Source organism: Dinoponera quadriceps, unplaced genomic scaffold (genome assembly GCF_001313825.1).
Source record: "Dinoponera quadriceps isolate SergipeBrazil2010 unplaced genomic scaffold, ASM131382v1 scaffold1115, whole genome shotgun sequence".
In the NCBI taxonomy this organism is placed as follows: Eukaryota; Metazoa; Arthropoda; class Insecta; order Hymenoptera; family Formicidae; genus Dinoponera; species Dinoponera quadriceps.
The window spans coordinates 153297-177850 of NW_014555233.1; the positions used below are offsets into that span (position 1 = coordinate 153297).

Sequence of the window (24554 nt, forward strand, 5' to 3'; positions counted from 1 at the left end):
GGGGGGGGGGGGGGGGGAGGAATGATGATGCGAGAAATCCAAACGAGAAAACCTGAAAAAGCCTCTTTTTGCTCCTTCTTACGGCTATGATTTCTATCGATTAATTAAACGTGCGAAGATACACCGTCGTGTTCACGATGGCTTCCTTGAGTGACAAATGATGAGCTTTCTTCGAACAATTTGTTCGTTGAGGGAGATTTACCGATGAATCGGTCAGTAAAACACAGAGAGAGAGAGAGAGATAACGAGCAGCAAAAGTGTTAATTCACTCGAGAAAAGTGCTAATCTCTCGGTGATTGTTAGTTGTCGGTTCGTGCGAAAAACGCGAAAAATACGATACCTTATCAGCCTGTTGTTGTTCGTGGGCACTCGCACGTCGGAGCCACTGCGTAATTTTAATAGAAGACAATTTTATTTCTGTTCTCGCTCTGTCGCGCAGCGAACGAAAGCCGTCGAATTTGGAATGGCGTGATAGTCGCGGAAAAAAAGATCTGCATCAACTAGAAAGGGGACAACCAGATACGTTCTGGTTGAGAGAAACAGAATTTCTGACTCTTGTGACTCTAAATGTAGTTCTTATAACCAGAAATTCTGTTCCCTTCAACCAAAACGCACCTGGTTGTTCCGTTCCTGGTTAACCGAACTCTTTTATCAACGATATATCATTGATTTACTAATTTGTTCCTATGTCGGATTACCATCTAGAGCCGCCGATTTCTTTTACCAGAGAACAAGCGAAACTCTTTATCCGCTTCTTACCTTCGCACAGGCGGCGGGGAATCCTCCACTTGTCCGTTCGATTCTTGAGCAAGTCTCACCGCCAACTCGTGGTCTCTTCTTTCTTGTTCGAGCAGTTCCCGATACCGAGTCTCCTCCATAGCTTCTTTCTCCAGTTGGGCCTTTAAATAACAAATAAGTGAATAATTTGACAATTATTGTCGTAATTGTCTCGTTATTGTTACAATCGAGGAAAACATGAAACTCGACAAACCTGAAGAGCAGCCGCGGTCTTCTGATCTTCTTCCTCCTGCTTCCTCCGTTGCTCCTCCTCTATCTTCCTTCTAGCTTCCATCTCGAGCTTCTTCTTCCTGTGCTCCTCCTCCTCCCTCGCTTTACGTTCCTCATTCTCCTTCCGTTTCTTCTCCAGTTCCAGCTCCTGCTGAATCTTCCGCAGCCTCGCCTGTTCCTCGGCGACTTTCTCCTGTTTCACCATATCCTGCAGATCGGCCATCTGCTTGTTCACCTGATTCACCAGGGACGTGTAGAGACCGTCTATCTCCGTCGGTGTGATCCTCGGGTTACGCTTGATCTTTTCCATCGCCATCTCCAGGTCGTTCTCGAGTCTTTTCATGTCCCGCGACGACTTCTCCCGATTTTTCAGCTGGCCCGCGGTTTCCTCCATTCGTATCAGCTGCTTCTTCAGATTCCTGATCTTCATCGTGCCCCGAATCCTCGGTCGGTGCCTCTTCTTCTCGAAGTACATCCTCACCGTCTTCTGTAGAACGATCAGATGCTGCCGGCGATAGATGATCTTGTTCTTCAGTTTGATCACCGACAGGGCGCAGAACTGCATCTTGTTCCACCGCGACTTGAGTAGCCATTTCTTCACGTCGGCCACTAGTTTGCGCAGATTCTCCGGGTCGGACTTCATGATCCTGTCGAATTCCGCGAACTTGCCCGGCTTGAAGAAGACCCTGGTGATGCCGAACTTGAAGTCCTTCTGGTTCAATTTCAGGCTGTGAAGCAACGCCTCGCAGAAGAATCTGGGGTCCAATTTGGCGAGTTCCGGCGGAAGGTAAGACTTGTACATGCTGTAGAGCTCGTGGAAAGGCACCCGGCTGGGGTAACCGTGCTCCATCAGCTCCAGAACCGAAGTCATTCCCGAGCAACGCAGCTGGCTCATAATACTGTTGCCGTCAAACTGATGAGCCACCATATCGTTGTTCGGCTTGATGCACCTTATGAAATTCGTGCCCTGAAAGAAGAAGGAGAAAAAGGCAGGCGAAGCGCTTAATGAGAACCGCTGTAGAAGAGTGTAAACGGAAAGAACATCAACGAGAAAGGAAGCATCCTTACGTTACTCTTCAGCTTGTCCATCAGTTCACCGAGCTGCGTCTTGAATTTACTGCCGACGCTGATGAAGGTTAGCTTCCCCTTCTGAGAAGAGTAATTGGCGAACTGCGTTCTGAGAAATTTATTGCCGCTCTCCTGAATGAGCGCCTCCAAGGAGGCGTGCAGCGCGTCGTTGTTCTTCTCGATGAACTGGTTCTGCCGAATTGGAAAAACGCGCTCAGCCGAGACTCGGTCGAGATCGGTGACGTGTCGGTAAAAATTCGCGAAGTGCGAGAGGCGCGCAAAAAAGTTACAACCTCGTTGAGAGACACTGTTTATGACGGTGCTTTACGCGCTCGCAGCTTCTGGACGGGCAATTCGCTATTTTACCGTTTGATAGCAGACACCGCCGGCGTAATGGCGAATCACGAAGCCCTCGTCGTCTCGTAATTCCCGATGAGCCTTCAGTCGTGACGTTCGCGGTAAAGTGATGCGGAAATGACCGCTCCAGGCTCGGTGAACCTCGCTGGTGAAATGCGCGAAACTGTGAGTCGGCAGTTTCGACTCTTCGTCCAGCAAGCTGAAGATACCCGTGTTCCTCGACTCGATTAAATCTGAAAGTTAGCATGATTTGCGTAACACTTGCTTCCTGCGGACTCGCCTATTATTACTTTATCCGAAGTAATTCGATTACGTAGGAAGTGGTACTTCATATGCAAGGAGGGAATTTATTTGCACGTTAAGATCTCGTCCGGTGTTTTCTCATCAAACGCTCTCTGGCTTTTTCGCAATTTTCATTTTCAACTCGCTCCACCGATACCTATGCAGTCTTGATTGTCGACGTAGGAGATTTTCGGCACGTTCAACGATTCTCGGGCGTAAAGGTCCTGCTCGTACTTCAATATCCGCTCGTTGAAGAACTGCTGGAGCTTCTCATTGCAATAATTTATGCAGAACTGCTCGAAACTGTTGACCTTGAAGTATTCTACAAGAAACGAAAGTGAGTGCGTCGTGACGCTGCCGTTAACCCGGTCACGATTAACCCGATGGGAACTGATCGGCTCACCGAATCCTGCGATGTCCAATACGCCGATATAGTAGCTCGAAGCCTTGAACGGTATGCTCTTGTTGATACGAGCGACTATGTGATCGAATAGCTTGCTGTAAATTGCCTTGGCTAACGCGTCCCTGGCATTATTGGCCTCGTAAACCTTCAACGGCACCCTACCGCGATTGGATGAATCGGTAAACGTAGTCGGAAAATCGCGACAACATTAGCTGTGTAAACTAATTTCGGCGCTTTCGTTACCAGAAATCAAGATTTATTTTATCAATGAAAGGTGTGTAATTTTAATTAACGAAATAATCTCCGTTACACGAAAAAAATCAATTTTGTGGAAACCATCGTTGCTACCGCATATTCATTGCGACAGCAATAAAATTTAGTTAATTTAACAAAATTAGCAAATTATTCATAATTATAGCAGAAACAGTTATGTTGGTCAAGAAAGAAAATATTCTGCCGATTATTAGCATTTGTACTTAGGAACGCGTTAGTTTGCTGTTAGAGCAAAATATGTTTTCCTAATTTACTAATTACCACTATTACTAATTTGTTCTTCTAAAAAGTGAAAGAGTAAATACATAGGGAAAGGTAATAAATAGGGGGATTTACAGAGACAATGGGTGAATAATAAAATTTCAGGTGTGAGATATAATAAAAGATATAAGATAATTAGTACAGAAGGAAAAGGTTTTAAGTATTTGAAAGTAAAAAATCTAGAAATATTAAAGTGAAGATGGATGAAAGTCATCGACAAATTTTTCGGACATCAGTAGAAAAATATTTAGATGTAAGATGCTTATTATAGATGTAGAAATTGGCAAAACTAAAGGCACCGAATTAATTTATATACTTAATAGACAACGATGAAGATGAGAGGTAAGCTCTCCAGGCGAGAAAGATACGAAAAGGTTGTTTTAATTTAACATATTGTGTTTATATTATCTCAACATTTTGTATTGTGTCGATATTCAACACGTGTAAATGTTGAAATAACACATTTTACACTTCAGTGTCGATCACCATATTAATTTTGTGTTAATTTCCGACATAATATTTGCGTTACTTTGCAACATATTTACCTTGCGTTAAATTAACATGAAAATTTGAGTAGGCCGTTTGGAACGTGCAAAATGTGTTGAATTTAACACGAAAATTCTTATCATGCAGAAGAGAGAATATCAATTGGTATCTCCGTTCCGTTGGAATGATAACTTAAACACTCACATAATGACCGTTCCTTTAATGCCACCCCGGCTGGTCTGCATGACCTTCGAGACCATGGCCTGCCGCAGCTCCTCCGGGTCGACCCCGAGCAGTTTCGCGGACGCCACGACCGCCTTTTCCGAGCTGGCGGTTATCCTGGAGCCGCCCTTGGTGTCCTCGGGGTTGTCCTCGAAGGTGATGTTGCCGAGATGCAGCACCGCCGCCACCATCGTGTAGATCTCCATGCGCTCGGCATCCGTCAGGCCGAGCCGGGTGAACGCCTTTCGGTCGCGGATGCAGCGAAGAATGAGGAAATTGCAGACGGATCGCTCGGCGCGCAGACAAATCTACGTGCGAAACATACCTGGTCGATAGCGTTGAATCCTTCGACGTCGTCCAGGATGGGATCGTGCAGGCTGCCCTTCTGGATCTGCTCGCGGCTTTTCTGCGCATCATTCAGCCGCTTCTCCGAGTTAGCGTCGCAGAAGTACTGGGTGCAGCCGTTCTTCAGGTAGTGGAAGTCGTCCGGCTTGGTGATGCCCAGCTTCGCCCGCAGATCGGCCGGCGCGCCGGCGCACATCATGTAGAACACATGGTAGTTCCTCTCGTCCGGACTCTGCAGGCAGACCCGGGACTTCTCCAAGAGGTAGTGCGAAATGTAGCCGCCGACTACCTGGCATTTGGAGTCAAAGTGCACCTCCATGAATTTGCCGAAGCGCGAGCTGTTGTGGTTGCGTTTCGTCTTAGCGTTGCCGAACGCTTCCAGCACCGGATTTGCTGAAGAAGAGCGAGGATTTATGATTATAAAATTTGATTGGCTCTGAGAGATTTATAAAAAAAATTATATAAATGCATCTGGTGTTCAAAAGTCTCAGTTGGCGTTGGGATTTTTATTTTTTATACATTTAATATTAAAAACATGAAAATGTATTATATTTCGGCTAATTTGCTAATTTATTGTTTTGAATAATAAATATATGTAAAAAAATTAATGTCACACGCAACACTGGTTCAAAGTCAGGTGAATTTATAGTTTTCATGAAAATTTATGAGGAATACGTCACAGTTGAAGTATCTTGTTTAATTCATGTTCGAAAGATACAATGAGAGATATCCTTTATATAGAAGAGAATAGAATACTATAATATCTTTATGCAGAAGTGAATAGAATACAATAATAATAATAATATCTTATTACAAAGAAAACTCATGTCGGTGGAGATTAATTGGCTGCCAATTATTTAATTAGTCTTCTAACAGCTCTAATCGTTTCACGGTTATTTACTGTTTGATTACAATTGAAATCATTCTTTGGAGATTTTCATCACATGAAGAGAATATTATAGTTTTTTCTCCTTTACGTAAATTCTTCTCGATTTTTTACCATGTTTACTAACGGTGTAAGAATAGACTATCAATAGATTTTATCTTGATAAGAAATATAGTAAATTGTTTAATAATAGACTTTAATTCCTAAAATATGAATAGTTCCTAAAGTATAAATAAATTTAGACAAAATGTCGATATGTTTCTTAGTTATAAAATATTGTTTGGTATAATTTTTTTTACTATACGGAGAAAAATAATGTTGCTATTTTGGCGGATAAGCAAATAAAATTTAGTTAGCTAATCAAATTAACGAATTATTTGTAATTGGAGAAGAAACGGTTTTACTGTCAGGATAGAAAATATTCTGCCGAGTGAATCCCCAATAAGCAAGAAACATTAAATTAATCTTTTGAAACATTGATTTCATATAAATTTTATAAACATTTTGATATAATATTTTATAAATGTTTTGAAACTGTTATTTGATGATGTAATATTCGTAAATGTTAAAATCATAGTGTAGAAATATTATTTTTAATGTTTTGGTCAAATATTATCAACAATGACGTTGTATACAACACGAAGAACTATATATCTAAAAATGTTACAAGTTTCAAAATAAAATTGTAATAACATTATGTTAATGACTTTTTGCCTACTGGGTTCGTCCTTAAAAGACGTTAGTTTGTTGTTAAAACAAAATAATTACATGTTTTTCTACATTCACTAATTTGTTCTTACAGCAAAATCATTTGTACATTCAGCAAAATAGTCCAGGGAATGACGAATGGGAATAAGTATACTTGACAAATCGTTTCATTGTCCATGTAATAACTGGTTTGGTTGCGACAACGTAAAAGTTGCTACGTCAACAAATGATTTTTCTCCGTGTATAAAATCCCCTCCCTGCGTATGTGTCGCTTATTTGTTTACCATCGAGGATCTTTTGTTCGATCGGTCCGGCCGTGGAACCCCAGAGATCGCAGAGATAGCGCAGTAGATACTTGGTCGACTCGGTTTTTCCCGCTCCCGATTCACCGGATACGATAATGCTCTGGGATTGTTTCAGCACTTTCATGTCTCTGAACGCTTTATCGCCTGCGAGAAAACGGAAATGGCAACTGTACTGTCGCTGCGTTCGGTCGCACTAACGATGGGAAAGGTCGGGGAAACGGTTACGTTACCAATGGCGAAGACGTGCGGTGGCGTCTCGCCCAAGGACTTGCCCTGATAAGCCTTGATGGTCCGCGGTGAATAGAGATCCTTCACCTCGCAATACGGATTCACGGCTATCAGGATGTTGGCGACGTAAGTCTGCAATTAAACGGTTAAACGCGAGTGACCGAGAGTCCGCCAATGAACGAGCGAGCGAGCCTTGGCACCTTCGTGACTACTCACGTATATCCTGTCCTTGAAGTAACGAGTGCGTATGTTGTTCAGCAGCGTGGCCTCGTTCAGGTACATGAGGGCGCCTGACGGAATAATTTAGAAAATAAAAACAACAATCGCCGAGGGATCGGTGAAAGCGCTCTTTTGCAAAAGAGCGAAAGTCCCGTGAGAAGTGAGCGTGACCGTGCGATAGTAATCTCTGATAAACTGGACGAAATAAGTTAGTCACGGTGTAATAACAATCAAGGGGTCCACAACTGTAAACGGTCGCAGATATATATATATATTATTTTTTTTACTATGCTCCTAAAATATTTAAAATTTTGATATCTTAATACACAAAGTATATCATATTTTAACGCTTTAATATAAAAATTTTCAATATTTTTTATTATATATATATATAATTTTATTATTTTTTTATTGAAAATTTTGATACCTTAAAAATAACTTGCATTAAAGCTCTAATTGGTCATGCACTCGCGTGTTATGATTTGATACTTAACACGTTCGCTAGCAGTGTGGCAATATGTAACGCAACGTATGCGTGACAGTAAATTTTTTCTGTATCCACATTGTCAAACTAAGCCTGCTTCACACAATTATGTAAAAAGAAAGAAAATAGGACGTGGTTTGTGGGAAGAGTTAGACCATTTCGATAAGAGATCCGTTTCTCCTTCTTACGACAAATGAATCATTCCGAACTCGTCTTCACGCGACACGTCGGACTAATACATATCATTTGATGGAATTCGACGCTCAAGGTGGTTCACTCACAGTTATCCTCGACATCTTTAGTGTATTCGCCGGCAGGATACACCTCGTCTAACGGGCAGGTGCGCTGTGGGTTTTTCGGGTCGAGCGGCACGATAAGAGCGTCCCCGTCCACCATGTCCGTGAATTTGGCGATGATGAAGCCCTCTTGGGGGTCTCGGACCCACACTTGCTGGTTCTCCATGTTGGGTCTTACTCTGGAACACACACGGTTACACACGTCGAGATGTGCAACTCCGCGATCCTGGGATCCAGTCGACTGGCTGACAATCTCCCGCGTCTGTACTCGAGAGAAAGTACAGGACGCTCGTGAAATACGTTCCGTACAATAAAGATTACGCGCTTCTAACGAGGTACAATTAAATTATTTATGAGGATTGCGCGGGGGATTTTCTTTCGATCGCGCGCGCGACTCGGCTAATCTGTGAGCGAAGTCGGTGTCTCCGTCTCGAGACATTGTTGGTTTTCGAGCAATTAGCGGTCGGGAACAAAGATCCTTCCGCAAATTAAGCTCGAGGGAAGCCCATCGGTTATGAGAGCGATTATTCGCCGGCTAATTACAAGCGAGGTTTAATTAAGAATTTCAATTCGAAGCTTTAATTACGAGAAAACACGTAACGTTTGCAGAGAGTAGATGTATCACGTCACGAAAACACCAAAGAGGAAGAGGGAACCAGACAGCACAGAAAGGTCGCAGGAACATTGTATAAATATTACACAATGAAACGTTGTAATATTCTATATATATACGTTGCGAAATGTTACCACACGCTGCTGTAAAGTTGTAACAACTATAAAGCGTCGGTCTTCAGAAAGATTGCAATAAAATATTATAGCGCTATATGGGAAACCTCGATTGTGCGAATTGGCTGAAGGATTGGTATTTGAAAGGACATCCGAACAAGTGAAATTCCCCGGTAACGAGAGCGAGCGCCGGAATAAATCGTAGATAATGCGCACTTTTACGGTACGCGACCCGCCGACGACGGGCTTTTGCTGACGCGGACACTTTCTCCATCGGGGAAGGAACTTCCGGCGAACGAATCGTCCGTTCGACATCCGGCGCATCGACACGTATGTTCGATGGGAATCCGGCACTCATCCACCCGCGTCGACGATTCTCGCTTCTATTCCAAGCGGTGCATTATTGACGGAGAAGCAATAAAAGTGCCGTCACGGTCGATAAGGGCGAGGATAAGCCGCGTCCGTGAAGGTTAACGTTAGATCGTTCGCTGGTTAGACGAATTTAGATAAATGCCTGCGATAATCGGCTACCGTGAGTAAAATGCGGGTTGCGTTGTCGTCATACGTGGGAACGCGCCACGATCAGAGTTGGGCAGTAACGCGTCACTTGTAACGTCGTTACCGTTACTTTTTTCAGTAACGACTCGGTGACGACGTTATTTTTCTGTTTCACTGGTAACGGTGACGCAATCTCCCATTCTTCGGGTAACGGTAACGAGTCATTGTTCAAAAGCGGCTTTCCCAAACACGGCGACGACATAATTTTCGCATCGTTATCTCGCGGGGTCAGAAAACCGTCCGTTTCGTTCGGTGACAAAGGCGCTCGCGTTTCCGATTTTGAATGCTCCCGAGAGAACGGGCATCGCGACGAAGAAATTCTACGGTAATATCGGAAGCATAGGCTTATCAGTGATTGATAATTCATCCGTAACTTAGCAGATAAGCTGAGCGCACGTTTCAGCGTTAATACCGCGAGGAATTAAATAGCCTGCCCGTTTTAAGTCCGCCTCTTATTTTTCTCCTTTTTTCCTTTTTTCTGAATGTAGATTATCCGTTCCAAAAATCGCGGGGCTTATAATAAGCTTACAATAAGTTCAATGAGCGTAATAACCTACGGTAATCTTGATAAGCTCGATAAACGTAATCTCCATTTCCGAAAAATATGGATTTACGACGGTCCGCAGGTAAGTTCCTCGGCTCGCTCGCTCGTTCTTCACCTTCGTTCTGGCGAGCGAGGCTAAAATTGAGATTCACCGGTTTCGGGTTATCGCTTATCACAACGCGTCATCGAGATAAGCGATAACGGAAAAAATCCACGTTGCGAAATGAAATCCGGAATAATCGTGGCGAACTCGTCGTTGTGCGAATGTAAGATGCAGCTGCATCACGTGTAAACGTTCACCCTTCCTGAGTCTTTGTTTAAACGGCAAACTCAATATCGCCGGACTGTGTTTTGTTCATTGATTATACAATGTCTCTGTCGCGTCAGCGTTGATTCAGGAGTTTAAGAAACACGACGCATGCGGGAAATGCGACACGTTAATGCACGATTACAGTCTCTCACCTGCTCCTCTCTCTCCTTTCAACCTTCGTCTCGGGAAACGGTTTTTGATATATTACATTATTCGATTCGAGATATTTCGTGTGATTCTTTTTCAGTGTACAGCCAGTTATAAAAAAGTTGAGACGCTTTCTTTTCGATAAGTTTCGCAACGTATCTCATATCTAATAGGAAAACGTATGTCTCGAGAATTACTGAGAACGAAATTCTCCTACTGGTGGACACATGACTGAAACTTATCAAGAAAAGATAGTAACAACGTTTTTATGACTGACCACACATATACACGGTCAGTGGAAGGAAGATTGCAACACCTATCTCAATGAACTTCAGAGCGCGGCTAGTGTCCAACAGGAAAATTTTTCTTCTGGGAATTATTTAAATAACACATTTTCCTCTTGGATGCGAACGTGTTGCGAAACTCGTTGATAAAAAGATGTTGCGACTTCCCTTCCATTGACTATACACAGGATGTTTCGGAAATATGTTGTCAAACTTTTTTACATTATTATCCTTGTTCGAATGCGCGAAGTTCACGATCGCCGGGCTCGTCTGGTTCCAAACGACACTTGTTGATTCGCGTAACGCCGGCTGCTCGATTTTCGTCCGACGTGCGCGACGGCCGCCGACGATTTTCCTGATTACGTAACGCAATTTTTGCGACGATTTTCGAGTTCAGCATGCGCGGCGGACACAGTCGGGGATCACGCGCGGTCGGTCGAGCCGCGATAAAATCGCAGGCAGATGCTACAAAACGACACCATCATCCTCGTCGTCGTCCTGACAAAACAACCGCGAGCTGTTCCGTGTATTTTCCGGCGTCACATTCGTCACGGGTCTTCGACAATTGACAGTCACTGAGCGATCGAAGGTCGTCACGAGCCGCTGCATCGCGTTTTGCACGCGTCGCAAACCACCGTGACAGAATTTCGAAAAAGCCGCCGGCGCGTCGCAGCGCACGGTGCGCTAACCCCGCGGCACGTTTGCACGCGAGCGCACCGCACACGTGTAAAGCCCGTGTCAGACCAGGTGTTTGCTGACTGAGGATGACGGACTGAGGTTTGATACTCGACAAACCAAGACGAAGCAAATCGAAATCGAAATTAACTAAGTCTAGTAATAATAATAATAATAATAATAATAATCTTTTTTAACGGGAAAAATCCTTCAGTGTATATAATTAAAAAGTCTCGAATGTGCAGTTTTCAACCTGCAATATCTGCCTAGAGAACAAAATTTGCCCGGTATTTATAATTATAATTATACAAAAATAATTATTTAGCCAATCGCGGAACAAAGCGCGAGATTGAATCTAGCTGACTCGTCGAGTTCTAATTTCTAATTCGCAATCCTCAATCTGCAATGTCCACACTGAGAAAAATTGATATTCCGATATTCGTGACTATAATCATACAGAGTGAAATAATAGTCAAGAAACGCATTTTAGTAATGAGTGCTACTGCGTATGGTATTATTGACAATAACTTTATACATATCGCCGTTACTACTTTGTTGGTAGAATAATATAAAACATGGTTGGTTCCGGAAATGACTATAATTTGCAGTGAGATTGACGATTTTTACTCTCAGTGTAGGCTGATACAGGCTTAAAGCTTCTGCATCGGAACGTGAGCACCGTTAAAATGTAAATGCATTTATTCGATTCTGTTTACCGAAATCAATTTCCATCTTTCGCTCGTTGCTCGTTATCACCACTCGTTGTACCGACTGTGTTTAATAATTTTTAAATATTTAAAAATTGCATTCGTTGGAACGAATTCAAAAACAAAATATATATTCCATATGATATGCATAAAAAAATATCTCCGATACGACAATATTTCGTACGTTCGCCTACTATTATATTATACGGCACATAACAGTGAAATCGTTCGAGGCAACGACTGAAAGAGAGAGAGAGAGAGTGTACGCGGTCGATCTGGAAAGCGCGAGAAAGGCTCCGAATTGCCTTGTTCTTTCTGTCGTATTCTCTGCATCCCGTTAGAGATATCGTAACGGTAAAAGCCACCGGTATATCCTTGCATCGATCCCCAGGACATCGCGAGAGAGGACGGCGGCGCGCGCGATGCATCGTGCAATCCGCGAATACGATAAATTACACACCGCTCGCGCGACGTCGTAAACGACGCCGAGAAGACGATTAAAGTAAGGACCGCTTTTTAGGTTGATAATCGGCCAGCGCTCGCCGACGATACACCCGAATGAAGCGAACAACATTGTTACGACGCGTTGCAGCGTCTCTAAGCATGCTAAGAGGCAATTTTCTGCGTGCCGGTGGAGCAAGGTGGATCGCAGGCAAGGAGAGAGAAAAAGAGGGAAAGAGAGGAGAGAGAGAGAGGGAATCGCTCGGATCGGTTCGTTCACCTTCCTCTCCTATATAGTAGAAGAAACCGTAACGTCCAGATGTGCGTCGTCGTCTTCCTCGCTGCTCTTCCTACCGCGGTTTATCCATTTTTTTCCCTTCCGTGTGATCCACGGCGTGGCGAAGGTATCGATCTCCCGGTTTTCTTTTCACCGTGCACCTCGGCCGAGGCGTTTAAATCGCTACGGACACTCGAAGACAAGCGTATTGTTCCGCGCGCGTGTGTCGGGTGTGGTTCCGGTCCGCCTGCATTTTACGCGTGTGACTTTAACGACGGCTAGTCGCGAGTTAACGCAGTCGAGGTCGAAGCTTTTAATCGAAACGCACCTTCGCCGCGTGGAACGAGCGTAGCGCGACGCGGGTCCCCCCCTAATTCGAAAAGCCGGGAGGGAATGAAAGAGGCGCGAGAGGAAGCAGGAAACGGCAGATGGGACCGGCATACAGAAACAGGGAGACACGCGTGAGCGCTCGCGAGAATTTCGCAGGTACGGGAAAAGCCAGCTCACGCGGATTCCGAATCCACGTCGCCGGGATCGCTCGTGAAATATCATTGAGCGATCGTTATGAATATTAAAATATTGAAATGATTGAGTATCAAGAAGCAATCACTATCGTGGAAGATACGGTGAAGGCTGTGGCACACGGAAAAAACGTAAGCAGTGTGAGACTTGAGCAGTAAGAAAATTGCTCGATCATTATCGATTATTCTGGACTGTGAGGGGAATGATCGACGGTGGTTGGTCAATTTGCTTACTATTTATCGCTTATGTTTTTCAGTGTGTTGTGGATTTAACTGTCTCTTTCGGAGTCACATAAAATACTACTTTACTACACAGAAAAAAATAGTTTTTAGTCAGCGATAGGTATTCTCATATGTAAGTAAGAATATTGCAATCTTCTTGGAAGATTTTCAATCTTGAATTGAATGTAAGTAATACTTGCATCAATGCATATTCAATTAAATTAAGACTAAAAATCTTCTAAGAAGATAACGTTCTTGCTTATATATGAAAGTATCTATCATTGATTTAAAACTAATTTTTTCCGCGTACGTTCACTTGCTTCCAACGTTTCATGAACATCTGACACTATATCAAGTATCAGATTGTCTCTCTCTCTCTCTCTCTCTCTTGATGAAATGAACTGAACTGTTCACGATGTGAACGAAACGTTGGAACCAGCCCAACAAAAAACGAAGCTTCAGTCCAAAAGCTGAACGAAAAATTATTCCACATCGCGAAAACCTAAAAAAATTAATTACGTCACCTGTCTTCTTTTTTTTCCCAGCAACCTCGACTCGGGATGGATTTAAACGAGTTCGTAATTCGCCGCGCACGACAGGTTCCTGATTTCGATCACGACGATATTTCATCGTTGCAGACCGTTTAACATTAATTGGAACAACCTTCGCACTATCACCGCCATCAAGAACACTCGGTGATTAGATCGAGTGTAGTGAGTTGAGCTTTCGGGCCCCGTGATTTCTCATTGCACCGAGTTCCACTCGGCATTTTACGCCGATTAAATGGAGCGATGTATCTCGCGAGCAGTTCGAGTAGTCTTGTTTCGAAATCTGATTTGAAACGTTGCTGCACGTTGTTCCGTCGTGTGTGTCCTTGCGAGAACGTCGAACCATAAAATAAAAAATAAATCAATCAATCATTCGAAATATTAGCGAGTGTCAGTGAGCGACCTTGCGGTAACGATAAATAATCGTAACTGTTGTCATTAATTTAGCTCGGTGTATTATTTCGAAATATATTATCGTCAAACGCGTTACCAGAGATTTTAGTACACAGACCTTTAATTCTTAATCTTGATGTAATCTTGAGAGCATGTTATAGAAATCACTTGAGACTTATCGATTACTCGAAAATGTTATCGTTAATTTTAAAAAACTTACTAACACGCGGTACTGCCGAGATTTTAGTTTACTAATAGTATCCATAACTACACTGACGAAATAGAATCGAGTAAATAAAATTAAGTCTCCGGATTACGCGAAATTCTGTTGCCAGGAAGTAAACTGCGATCGGGAGAAAATAAGTAAGTAATTCCAGTCGGACCAATAATCCGACGTGAGAATTTCAACTACAAAATTTAATCAACGGTAAAGGCTCCGAAAGAAACCGAAACATAGTTGTACGTATGACGCAACAGACGTTCTTTCAACTACCAAGAGCATGATTTAACTACATAATGCGAGTAATTCTTCCACTGGCTGGAAGGTTAAGTAAATCAGACGATGAGTACGACTAATAATGCGTTGGATCCGCTTTATGATCGTCTCGTGGAGCGGAATTTTAAGTTTATTTTGTGTCCTACGCAAACGAGATATATCAAAAGAATACCAAAATTTTGCCAAAACTCGAGTCAAAATTTTGACCCTACATTGAGTCGACTTAATTTTACATTAAGTCCTCAAATGGAGAAAACGGAAGTAACTTCCCATTTATAACATCAAAGGGAGTACAAGACCTTCGGGGATTTAATGTAGAACGAAAATTTCGACTCGGGAAGTATCAGATTCATTTAGTTCGTATAGGACTCTGAAATCGAGTATGTTTAACTCGATTCGAATTATTCCGACGAATCTTTTCTTTTTTTATAATGTTTCTCATAATGTAATAATAAAATTTTCGGACGATTTGGTGTGGAAAAAGAACGTCTATTATTAATAATGAGATGGATTCGATCGGAAGCAGCGACGATTCACGCTTAAGTATACACGATCGAGACTACATGAGTCACGAACATCCTCCTGTCTCTCACGGCTAGCACCTCTACATATATAGAGTGATCGGGCGATCCTTTTTCCGCGGTTGCGTAACGAGGTTCAACGTCACACGCGTTATGTATCGTCGCTAAGAGCGGCTAAATGACAGCGAGACTTTTCGAGGTGCGCAAGTGCAGGGTAATCGCAATTCTGTTAACTCACTTTCGCCGCGTTACTTTCGCCAAAGAGACAAGCGAGTGGAAGACGGCGTACGCCGTTATCGCCGGTTTCGATTCACTCACGTTCAAGAGTTACCGACTACATGCTGAAGCTGTGAACTTGTTTCTTTCTCTTTTGTTTTGGATACACTCTGTGGAAAATTCGAAGGTCGGAATTGTCAACAGAGAGCTCTGACTTTATGTACTTGATTCTTAGTCCAAATCTACAATAGGTGCATCGAGAAGAAATAATCTTAAATCAACAATCGATATTCTTATATATAAACAAGAAATGATTTATTTATTTATTCATACGGAAAGTATCTCTTTAATACTATGATATTTTTTATATTATAATATTCGATATATTATAATATTCTTAGAAGATTTTTAGTCTTTGAGTGCAAGTAATATTTGCATCGATACAAATTCGATCAAATCAAGATTAAAGATCTTCTAAAATTATAATTTTCTTTCTTATATATGAGAATATCTGTTATTTATTTAAGATTAATTTTTTCTCGTGTGTATTAAGCCTTCAGCCTTTTGCGCTAAGCACTAAATTGTAACGTAATTTCTAATAAATACATTTCAGCGCTATCGAGTGTCGCAATTCCCAAGATTTTTGCGTTATTGTAAGTTTTATCAGCGGGAAATACTTTTTACAATAGATTACACTACACTTTATTGCTTACAGCAAGAGTAAAGTCTAAAGGCTTACTACACTATCTACAGATCCGGACTTATCGGACGTCGTCGACAAAAGACGTAAAAGGTGCAAAACACAAAACCTTTAAATTTTAACACCACATGCCCGGAGTTTCCGAGAAGTCAGTCTCCTGGGAGATGCGAAATCGAACTCGATTGTGCGAAATATGCTTCGACGCCGAGTAGAATCTGCAGGCCGCCCGGGAAGAATTCCGAAGAATCGCGAAATTGATTTAACTGCCCCGATTAAGGGCAACGACGTGGCCGGTAATTAATACGACACGTCGCACGAACGACTAAAGCCGGGCTTCGGAGGAGCGGCGGTTTGTGCGCGAACAGTCACAATCTCGCGATAAAAGGGATAAAACGATATATACCAGATAAAACGAGGGCTCTCACATGAATTTCGCGCTGATCGATCGGACGGATTTTTCACGGCGATCGCGACGATCGGAAGTGAGGATCAAAAGATTACCACACAGGCGGTTTTAATTAAGCGCAGACGCGAAAAAGCGCGTCTTTCCCGATCGTCGATTTCGCTTATCCGACGCGCTTCTCCGTACGCTTATCAGTCGCTATCAATCAAAATCGCTATCGCGCCCGATCGACCGGAGATCGCGATCGTCCCTCGTTCTCCCTCGGGACGGGCGCTGGGCCGCGAGAACGCGCGGAAAACCTTAGTACGTCGCGAAACCACGACGGTAATTGCCGCGGTTTTGCAAAAGTGCCCTCACTCGTTTCACTTCGCGTTTCGCAACCGATGGTGCTTCGCGCAGTACAAGTGCGTGCAAGTCGTGTCGTCGCGCATTATGCGTGAAGAGCGCAGGTAATTTTCTTTCCTTCCCTTCTTCTTTTTTTTTCCTTCCAACTTCGCTTCCCCTTTTCGTCCCCTTTTCGTTCTCGCCCCCCCCGTTTGTTCATACATTCGCCGATAGTTTCGCGACGGAGAGGTGAGCTCGCGCGCAGGTTCACACACTAATTCACACGCGCCGTCAACGTTTGCATGGGCGCACCTGCTGCGCCTCGTTCCACTCTCCTAATCACGGACTAGATAAACTGGCGGCGCACAAAAATTCCTATCGCGCGAGCGCGCGGCACTTTGCATTTCTACACCGACTCTCCCCGGTTAGCGCAAAGGCGCACCGCTGATGGATTACGTAGAATCCTGACCGGGTGGTTTTTTTTTCTCAACCGGCCGCTCGTCATCGATCTCAAGCGCTACTGTGACTTATAGGTTTCTTCGTTTTATACCTGAATTAGATTGCACTTTTCGGCTTTAGAATGAGGCGAGCGTATTATCTAGCGAAGGGAAAAGGAACGGGTGCAGCAGTGGTTCGGTAGAAACGAAGTGGCCTTGTGACTTTTATCGGACACGCAGATAAACGTAGGATGTCTCCCCGAGCGAACGCGAATAATCCGTTCAATAGCTTTCCTTAAGCGCGCAAAATCCGACCTTGTCCATCCGAAAGAGGCCGAGCTGTTGCTCGGGAAGAAACGAGAGCTTCAACAGACTCGTCACTCGAAACTATCGATCACCCGAAGGGACGTGATTCGGGATCCGACGTCCGACAGCAATTATTTACTCACGAGTATTCAATTATTTACCTACGAGGTTGCTCGGTTCAGCCGGAGACCGCGCGTCGGCTCGCTCTCAACCGTTTGGCCCGGCTGATCCGAACGTCGACGGTAACGTTACACGGGACAATGCGTGTTATCAGTTCACATCTGGCAAGGAAACGATCTGACGCGCGTATTTCGTGCGGAGGTGCGCTTAACCCGGTGCAATCGCCGGCGCTATGAGTGCCTCGCGCGCGTCGACCGACCGGAACGGACGGGTGAGAGAGAAAGAGAGAGACGAGTTAAAAGGGCGGATTTACTTACCACCGTTTCTCGGCGAGCGAAGCCAGCCGCGGGGCGAAACACGACGCGCGGCACAAAATCCGACATGCAACTGCTGCCGCGTTCGCCGCGGCGCCGCTTCGGAGCGAGCGAGCGAACGGGCTCGGCGATCCACGGCCGTTTCCGCCGATGCCACGCGGCAAACGGCGACGATCTTACAAGCGCACGTAGATCGTGCGCTGCCGTCGCCCGGCTTCAAACCGCGACGGTGCTCGCCTCTGAAACAGACACAGGGACGCGTTGAAAACCGAACGACTTTCCGCACGGGAGGAGAACTCAGTTCGCGCTGAATGCGTGGACCAGGAAACTCGGTAACGAGAGATACAAATTCGGAGGCGAGAAATGATACCACCCCCTCCCCGTTACCGCGGCCGAAAACAACTCGTGCATGCACTCCAGCTGCGTTAAAACGCGGCTGGGGCAACTGAGCGCGATTGACTGAAATAGAAACCTCCTACTGGAATTATTCCCTTCCTACAACCGAATTCTTCTCCGATTATCGGATAACGAGATACGACGGCGATTTAAATGTGTACTCGAAAGATCGAGACATTTGAATGAGCCTAATGAAAGATAAGGTGTCTTAAAAGCCAACCTAAAAAAAGTCTCTTGAATGTATTGAACCTTTCTGCCGATGTTTTATCTTCCACCTTTTTCCATCTATGCGCCGGGCGCCCAGGTATCTCGGCGCTCATGACGCTGACGTGAGAACGACGTTATAGCAGCTGTTATACCTCGGACATTCTTTTCTATCTAAACAGTCTTCGAACAAAGGTCCTTGATGTACCTGTTTCGCGCCGATGAGATACGTTTGCCGACTCGCGTGTCATTCGAAATGAGGTATCCGGACACCTGTGCATCGGCAGAAGGCTTAAGACACCTTTCAAAAGTTTGTACTGTTCGGCTTCGGATCCAATCTCGTAAATGTCGAAAATACGTCTCAGGGGCATCTGAAATATATGAAAAACAAGTAAGTCTCTCAAGCATTCAAGACGAGCCTTTCATTCACGTTAGTTGTTATACTTCAGTCATTTAAAACGGCTCTTAGACCGTTCCTCTGTCGCTGGCAGACGCCATATTCGTGACTCGCAAGGCCGCAACGGTTGAAATTCGAAGGGAGCCTGGCAAATTGCGGACTCCTGCGTTATTCCTGCGCCGTCACCCGTTGCGAAACGACGTGCCGCTCCGCCAATCACGATGCTGACGGAAGAGGAGAATCGAGAGATTCGAATGGGACGAGGCGACAAGAACGACGCGACAGTGACATCCGCGATCCGTTGAGAAGGTTGCGGTTCGAATTTGAAAAGCGGACCCCACAAATCACGTCGCATGCGCCGACGTTACCGTTGCCGGTGACGCGGAGACGACGGTGAAACCGTCGAGACAGAGGGAACACAGGGCGCGCGCGAGGACAAAGCCGGCCTGTAATTTGCCAGCTTGGATCGTTCATATTCAATGCGCGGGCCTTGCAATTTGCGGACTCGACGCGCTGAACCCTTCAATTGACCGCGTTCATTTCATCGATAACCGACTCCGGTGACAATGAGAAGTAACGAATGACGAATAATGATGGGAAAGAAGGAACGAAGGCGGTGGAAATGGCGTTGAACGGCGATTAGGGGAGGGGGAAGGGCGGCAAGGAAACGGCCACGTTACTCTGTTTGAATTACCTGGCCGGCGCAAGCCGATGAAATTCCAGCTGGAATTCTCGTCCTCGCCGACGGTGCGATTCGTCGATCCCGCTTGCCCGCTGCTTGTGTGCGGTCGTACGAAAATCGGAGAAATAAAGCTCCGTCGCATCGTTCATCGTCGAGACGCAGTACGGTTGAAAGTAAAATATCCGCTCGACCGCCGTCGAATCGTAAATACACACATCGCGAGCTCGATTTGAACAACGACGGTGGCGACTCGTAACGGAGACTCCGGAACTGCAGGTCGGAGTGTTCAAAACGCGACTTAACGGGCTGGCTGGCGCCATCTCGCGGTGTCGCGGTAATACCTGTTACGGCGGATTTGAATCTCGACCGAGCAAGAGTTTCGATCCTCGGCCACGTGTAACCGTCACTTTGGCCAGTTTGCCGTCTTCGTTGCGCCTCGACGGCAGGTCAGGGTAGCCTTCATCTTCCTGTTTCCCGCAGCAGTAGGATCATCGCGAATGCTTCTCGGATGCTCGATCGAACGGTATCTTCAGCGGCGCGTTCAAAGTACAAGCGTGCAGGGAGCTGCTGCTGATACGATATTCAGCCGTTGATAATAATACAGGTTCTTTGTAGGGCGGTGTCAGCCATTCATGCTTCAGCATTACCGACGAGGAGATTACTTCGGACGTTGCTTCCCCCCCGTCTTTTTTTCAATATACCGCGCGTATTAGACGGGAGTAATAATAGGAAGTCGAGTTGGATCGCGAGTACCAGCTTATCTTCCCCGCCACCACTCGTGAATCGTCCCGGAATCGATTTCCCCGATGTCGATTGCCTTTAATCGCGTGTCATCGCCGTCCACGGTCAATTAAACCACGATTGAAGCTAATTGCCTCGGAGAAATCGGCCCTTCGAGTGGACGCACGAATTATCAACGATCGTTCCCGCCGAGCCCCGTCGAGATCGAAGTCAGGAGTCGTTCACGATCAGGATCGACCCGGCGTCACCGAGAGTTCGGCGTACGAGATAGTATGCGGGTGAGTAAACCGAAACACACGTAAATATAATCGTTGGAATTCCTGTTTACGGGAATTTCCATATCGCGCCAGAGGTCGCGATCATTATCGTTGCTTGAGTCATTGCTCTGGAAATCACTTTGTGACTTCAAGCTCCGCTTTCCCTCGTAAACATCACGCGTGATTTCGATAATGCACTCTACGACGTTTGTCGAACGACGAGAGAGATACAAACAATAATGCGGACGCAAGTCGGTTATTCCTTGTCGCCCGATAGCGCGCGGCTCGCTTCTCGCGAAAATAGATTGCAGCTGCGCGCTTGCAAATAGCGTTATTCGACCTGAAGTATGTTTGCGCGCGTCTCTCATCGGAAAAACGACGATTTTTCATTTCCGTCGCGATTTCCGCAAATGCGCGACGCTTCGCGCGACCCGTCGCGAACGTGCGTGCGCGCGCGCGCGTCGTATCACGCGTTGCGTGCATTCGCGTTGCGATGCACCTGCCTCACGTGATGTTTGTCAAACACGGAAGCATCTTTTACCCTCAGAAGCTTCCGCAAGAAAGTAACGACAAACGCCGAAAAGAACGTCTCATTATTCCGCAGTTATCGATATTAATCCGTTTTGTTCCTTTGTTGCTGTATAGGAACATCAAATTTACCTATCTTCAACATTATTTTTGTCTATGATAAAGGTAGATTCTAATTTCGATCTTGTTGTTGAAATATAGTTTGGACTTTTATCTTTCAGAAAATAATTTCCACCACCCATCACCCCCCCCCCTCTTTTCGGCGATAGGTGGGATTGAAAATAACTTTACAAAACACATATTTTTAATTTATTACCTCACCTTCTTAATTAACTAAAAATAGTAACAAATAAAAAATTGACGAAACAATGATGAGGTGTTGTTGCCAAAAGTTCAAATCGTCGAAAATGACGATTCTCATTATGATTTACTAGCTGTACACGCAAACGGCACTCAAGGTAGATGTCCCGACTATTTTCTGGGGAAAACGGCCGGTCGGAAAATTCTGATTTCAGATTATTTGAGTTCCTTGAGTCCCAGTTATTCTAAAACGGCACTCGGATCTTACGGATCTCAATATTTTTTGCAACCCGGCCCGAAATGAGTTATTATCGATGATAATAATAGTTTACCTAATAATTTGGCAATTGCTCCGATTCTTCTCTTTTCCAAATATCCATGATAACATGATGAATGGAAGAATATCGAATATATAGAGGGTTGATTGTATAATTATGTAATTACGTGATTAATCTTTATTGCGTCTGAGGAAGAAGAGAAGGGAATAATTCCGTCTAATAATTCGATATCAAACGCTGCAGTCGCGAATATAATAATGCGAGGATCAGCCGAGATTAAACCGCGATAAGTTTCCCGTCGATAACTGCAATCTGGGTATATGGGTGAGAAAAATATGCCTTACTGCCCGTAATCGCTGTTTTCCATATCTATCTACGAGATATTAATATTTAACAAGAAATATCAAACTCCTATCTGGTTATCTCTAATATAATCTGACTGCTGTAAATATCACGAGAGTGACACCAGAGACTGTATACCTAACTGTACATATGTTGTACGTAATATTGCCGAGCAAATAATATAATCTCGTGGAAAGAAAAGAGAAAATCGCTGGTGATTAGATAATATCGAGTCGAAGGGACTTCAAAAGATCGGTAATCCTGATACGGCTGGATTCAGGGTCGCGAAATGAGACGGAGGAACGAGGAATCTGCGTATTTTCGTTGATTCTTGCGACCTCTTCGCATAATTACGACGTGTGAGCGACGTATTCACTTTTGCAAAAGAGAAGAAAAGAAAGACAGAAAAACAGACGATAGAAATGGCGAGCGCTACGTGTAAGCGGGGATCCTCCTTTGAAATCTAAATATAGACGATGACACTTTTAATAACGCCTGTAACTGAAATTACTGCGACTGTAAACGTTCGTCTAACAAGCGTGAAATGTATGCGGCTTTCTCGAGCGTCGCCGTTACGCGAATCCGCTTTTGCGACGTTTTTATTGCGAGCAGATGCGAAGATCCCGACCTGATGAATCGGCCTCGTTATTGGGACACCTGGTCAATCAAATTTACGGAAGGAACCGCGGAATGACTGTGAATAATATCGTATTTGTTACACGCTTTTTTCGACGTCACGTATACACACGCACACACACATGTACAAATCCAGGCACGCGCGTGTCGGAGAACAGGATGAGGATTGCTTTATGTGCGTTTACACGAATATTATCGGCAGATGTTACCTTCCGAGTGGTTACGTCAGATATTCAAATCCGAAGTAATTACGTTCGGCGAAGAATGGGAAATAACTACGTAGATTAAACCTGTGGGAAGGAGTGAGAGAGATTAATTCAGAACGTTGGGAAAAGATAACTAACAGAATAAACAAGAAATAGCGAATTGGAAAGAATAGATCGGTGGAAATTCGTTTTACGGGTTTTGAAAATCATTTGAAATTGAAACCGATTCTTAATCCGAGAAGTTTTTGTGATTTGACTATTTACGATCGTAAACATAGATTTCTTGTTAGTTCTCACTTTACGACGATGGATGCAGTTTTTTTTTTCCCGCAGAAATGTTGAGCGTCAGCAAAGAGAAACGAGATGACGTCGAGAAATTCCGTAATAAGGAATTCACCGCGCGGAAGTACGAAACGTTAGTGGAATTAAAACGGGAATATAAAGGAAGATAATAACGAGAAAACAGGAAACAATTTGTGTCGCTCCGACTTGGAATACCTTCGCGATACTGGGAAAATAATAACGATTTATGATCGCGATAACGTGTCAATGCAGCTGTTATTTTTTCAGTAACAACTCGATGCCTCTCGATGTCCCTCGGCGTTTCTAAGAATAGAAAACTGTGGTAAAATCGAGGAAAAATACATCAAAATAATCAGCGAGTTCGAGCTCGCACAGTATTTAACTTGATTTAATTAACACGCGCAAGCGTCTGCATTAATTAAAGCGCGCGCTCGTATTCAAACAAATGTCTCTCGAAGGGACTCGCTTCTTGTCACACGAAGGTTCCGTGGTTTCTATTCTAGACGTATGTCGAACGTTAAATATGTCAGTTTTATTTTCAAGTTAAAACAACGTTACATATGACGCTCGTACAAGAAAAACCGATTTTGGAATCAAGAGGATACATTCAGCGTCTGCTATGCGTTCGAAATAAGATACCTTATTTAGGGCTATATTCGGGGAAACAGGTCTTCACAATACAACCTTCCCTATTCATTCTCGAATTCCATCGACCAAGATTCGACGTAGATACAGAAAAATCCTGCCATTGACGTAGGTGCCGGGGAGTTTCTCTTTTCTGTCGAATTCACGGAATAGACGATAATTCGCCGGAGGGCCTAAGATAGGTATAATCACATGCGGCGATACCGCACGCGATGCCATTTAACATTCCGGCCGATTATTCGATTGTCGTTAACTGCATTCCAAATACTACATTCCGATTATTCGATCGTTGTTAACTGCATTCCTGGCGTGGATTCTCCGTTGCGTCTGCCTCTCTCTCTCTCTCTCTGTCTTCCCCTCTGTCTCTGTCCTTCTCTCTCCAACTCTGCCGTTGTCCCCGTGTTACGCACGAAACACGCGACGTGGGGTGAATCCTCACGGTTTTGTTCGATCAGTCGAGGTGCTTTCCCCACCGAGGGAATCCTGCGCCCGCCGGATAGGTACTAAACCCTACTCCCCGCTACTCCACCGTCTCTCCCTCCCCCCGCCCCGGTACTATCGGCCGTAGCTCTACCTGAAGCTCTTCACTCTTGGTTGGCGCATTCTATCCGGCTGGTG

At 44.5% G+C, this 24554-nt stretch overlaps 1 protein-coding gene across 1 annotated transcript in view; it reads right to left on the minus strand.

Annotated features, from left to right (window-relative positions):
- The window catches only part of LOC106743653 (myosin heavy chain 95F), a 22504-nt gene extending 2628 nt beyond the window's left edge, over positions 1-19876 (minus strand). Inside the window, exons 1-15 of the mRNA XM_014617706.1 lie at positions 19713-19876; positions 18025-18260; positions 7817-8010; positions 7049-7122; positions 6835-6964; positions 6584-6748; positions 4686-5098; positions 4343-4602; positions 3119-3276; positions 2873-3037; positions 2443-2666; positions 2077-2268; positions 992-1975; positions 760-899; positions 341-385 (exon numbers count right to left, since the gene is read on the minus strand). Coding sequence (XP_014473192.1) covers positions 341-385; positions 760-899; positions 992-1975; positions 2077-2268; positions 2443-2666; positions 2873-3037; positions 3119-3276; positions 4343-4602; positions 4686-5098; positions 6584-6748; positions 6835-6964; positions 7049-7122; positions 7817-7997 — 3131 coding nt within the window. The 5' untranslated portion in view covers positions 7998-8010; positions 18025-18260; positions 19713-19876. The remainder of the gene's footprint in view (positions 1-340; positions 386-759; positions 900-991; positions 1976-2076; positions 2269-2442; positions 2667-2872; positions 3038-3118; positions 3277-4342; positions 4603-4685; positions 5099-6583; positions 6749-6834; positions 6965-7048; positions 7123-7816; positions 8011-18024; positions 18261-19712) is intronic.
- Positions 19877-24554: the final 4678 nt, after the last annotated feature.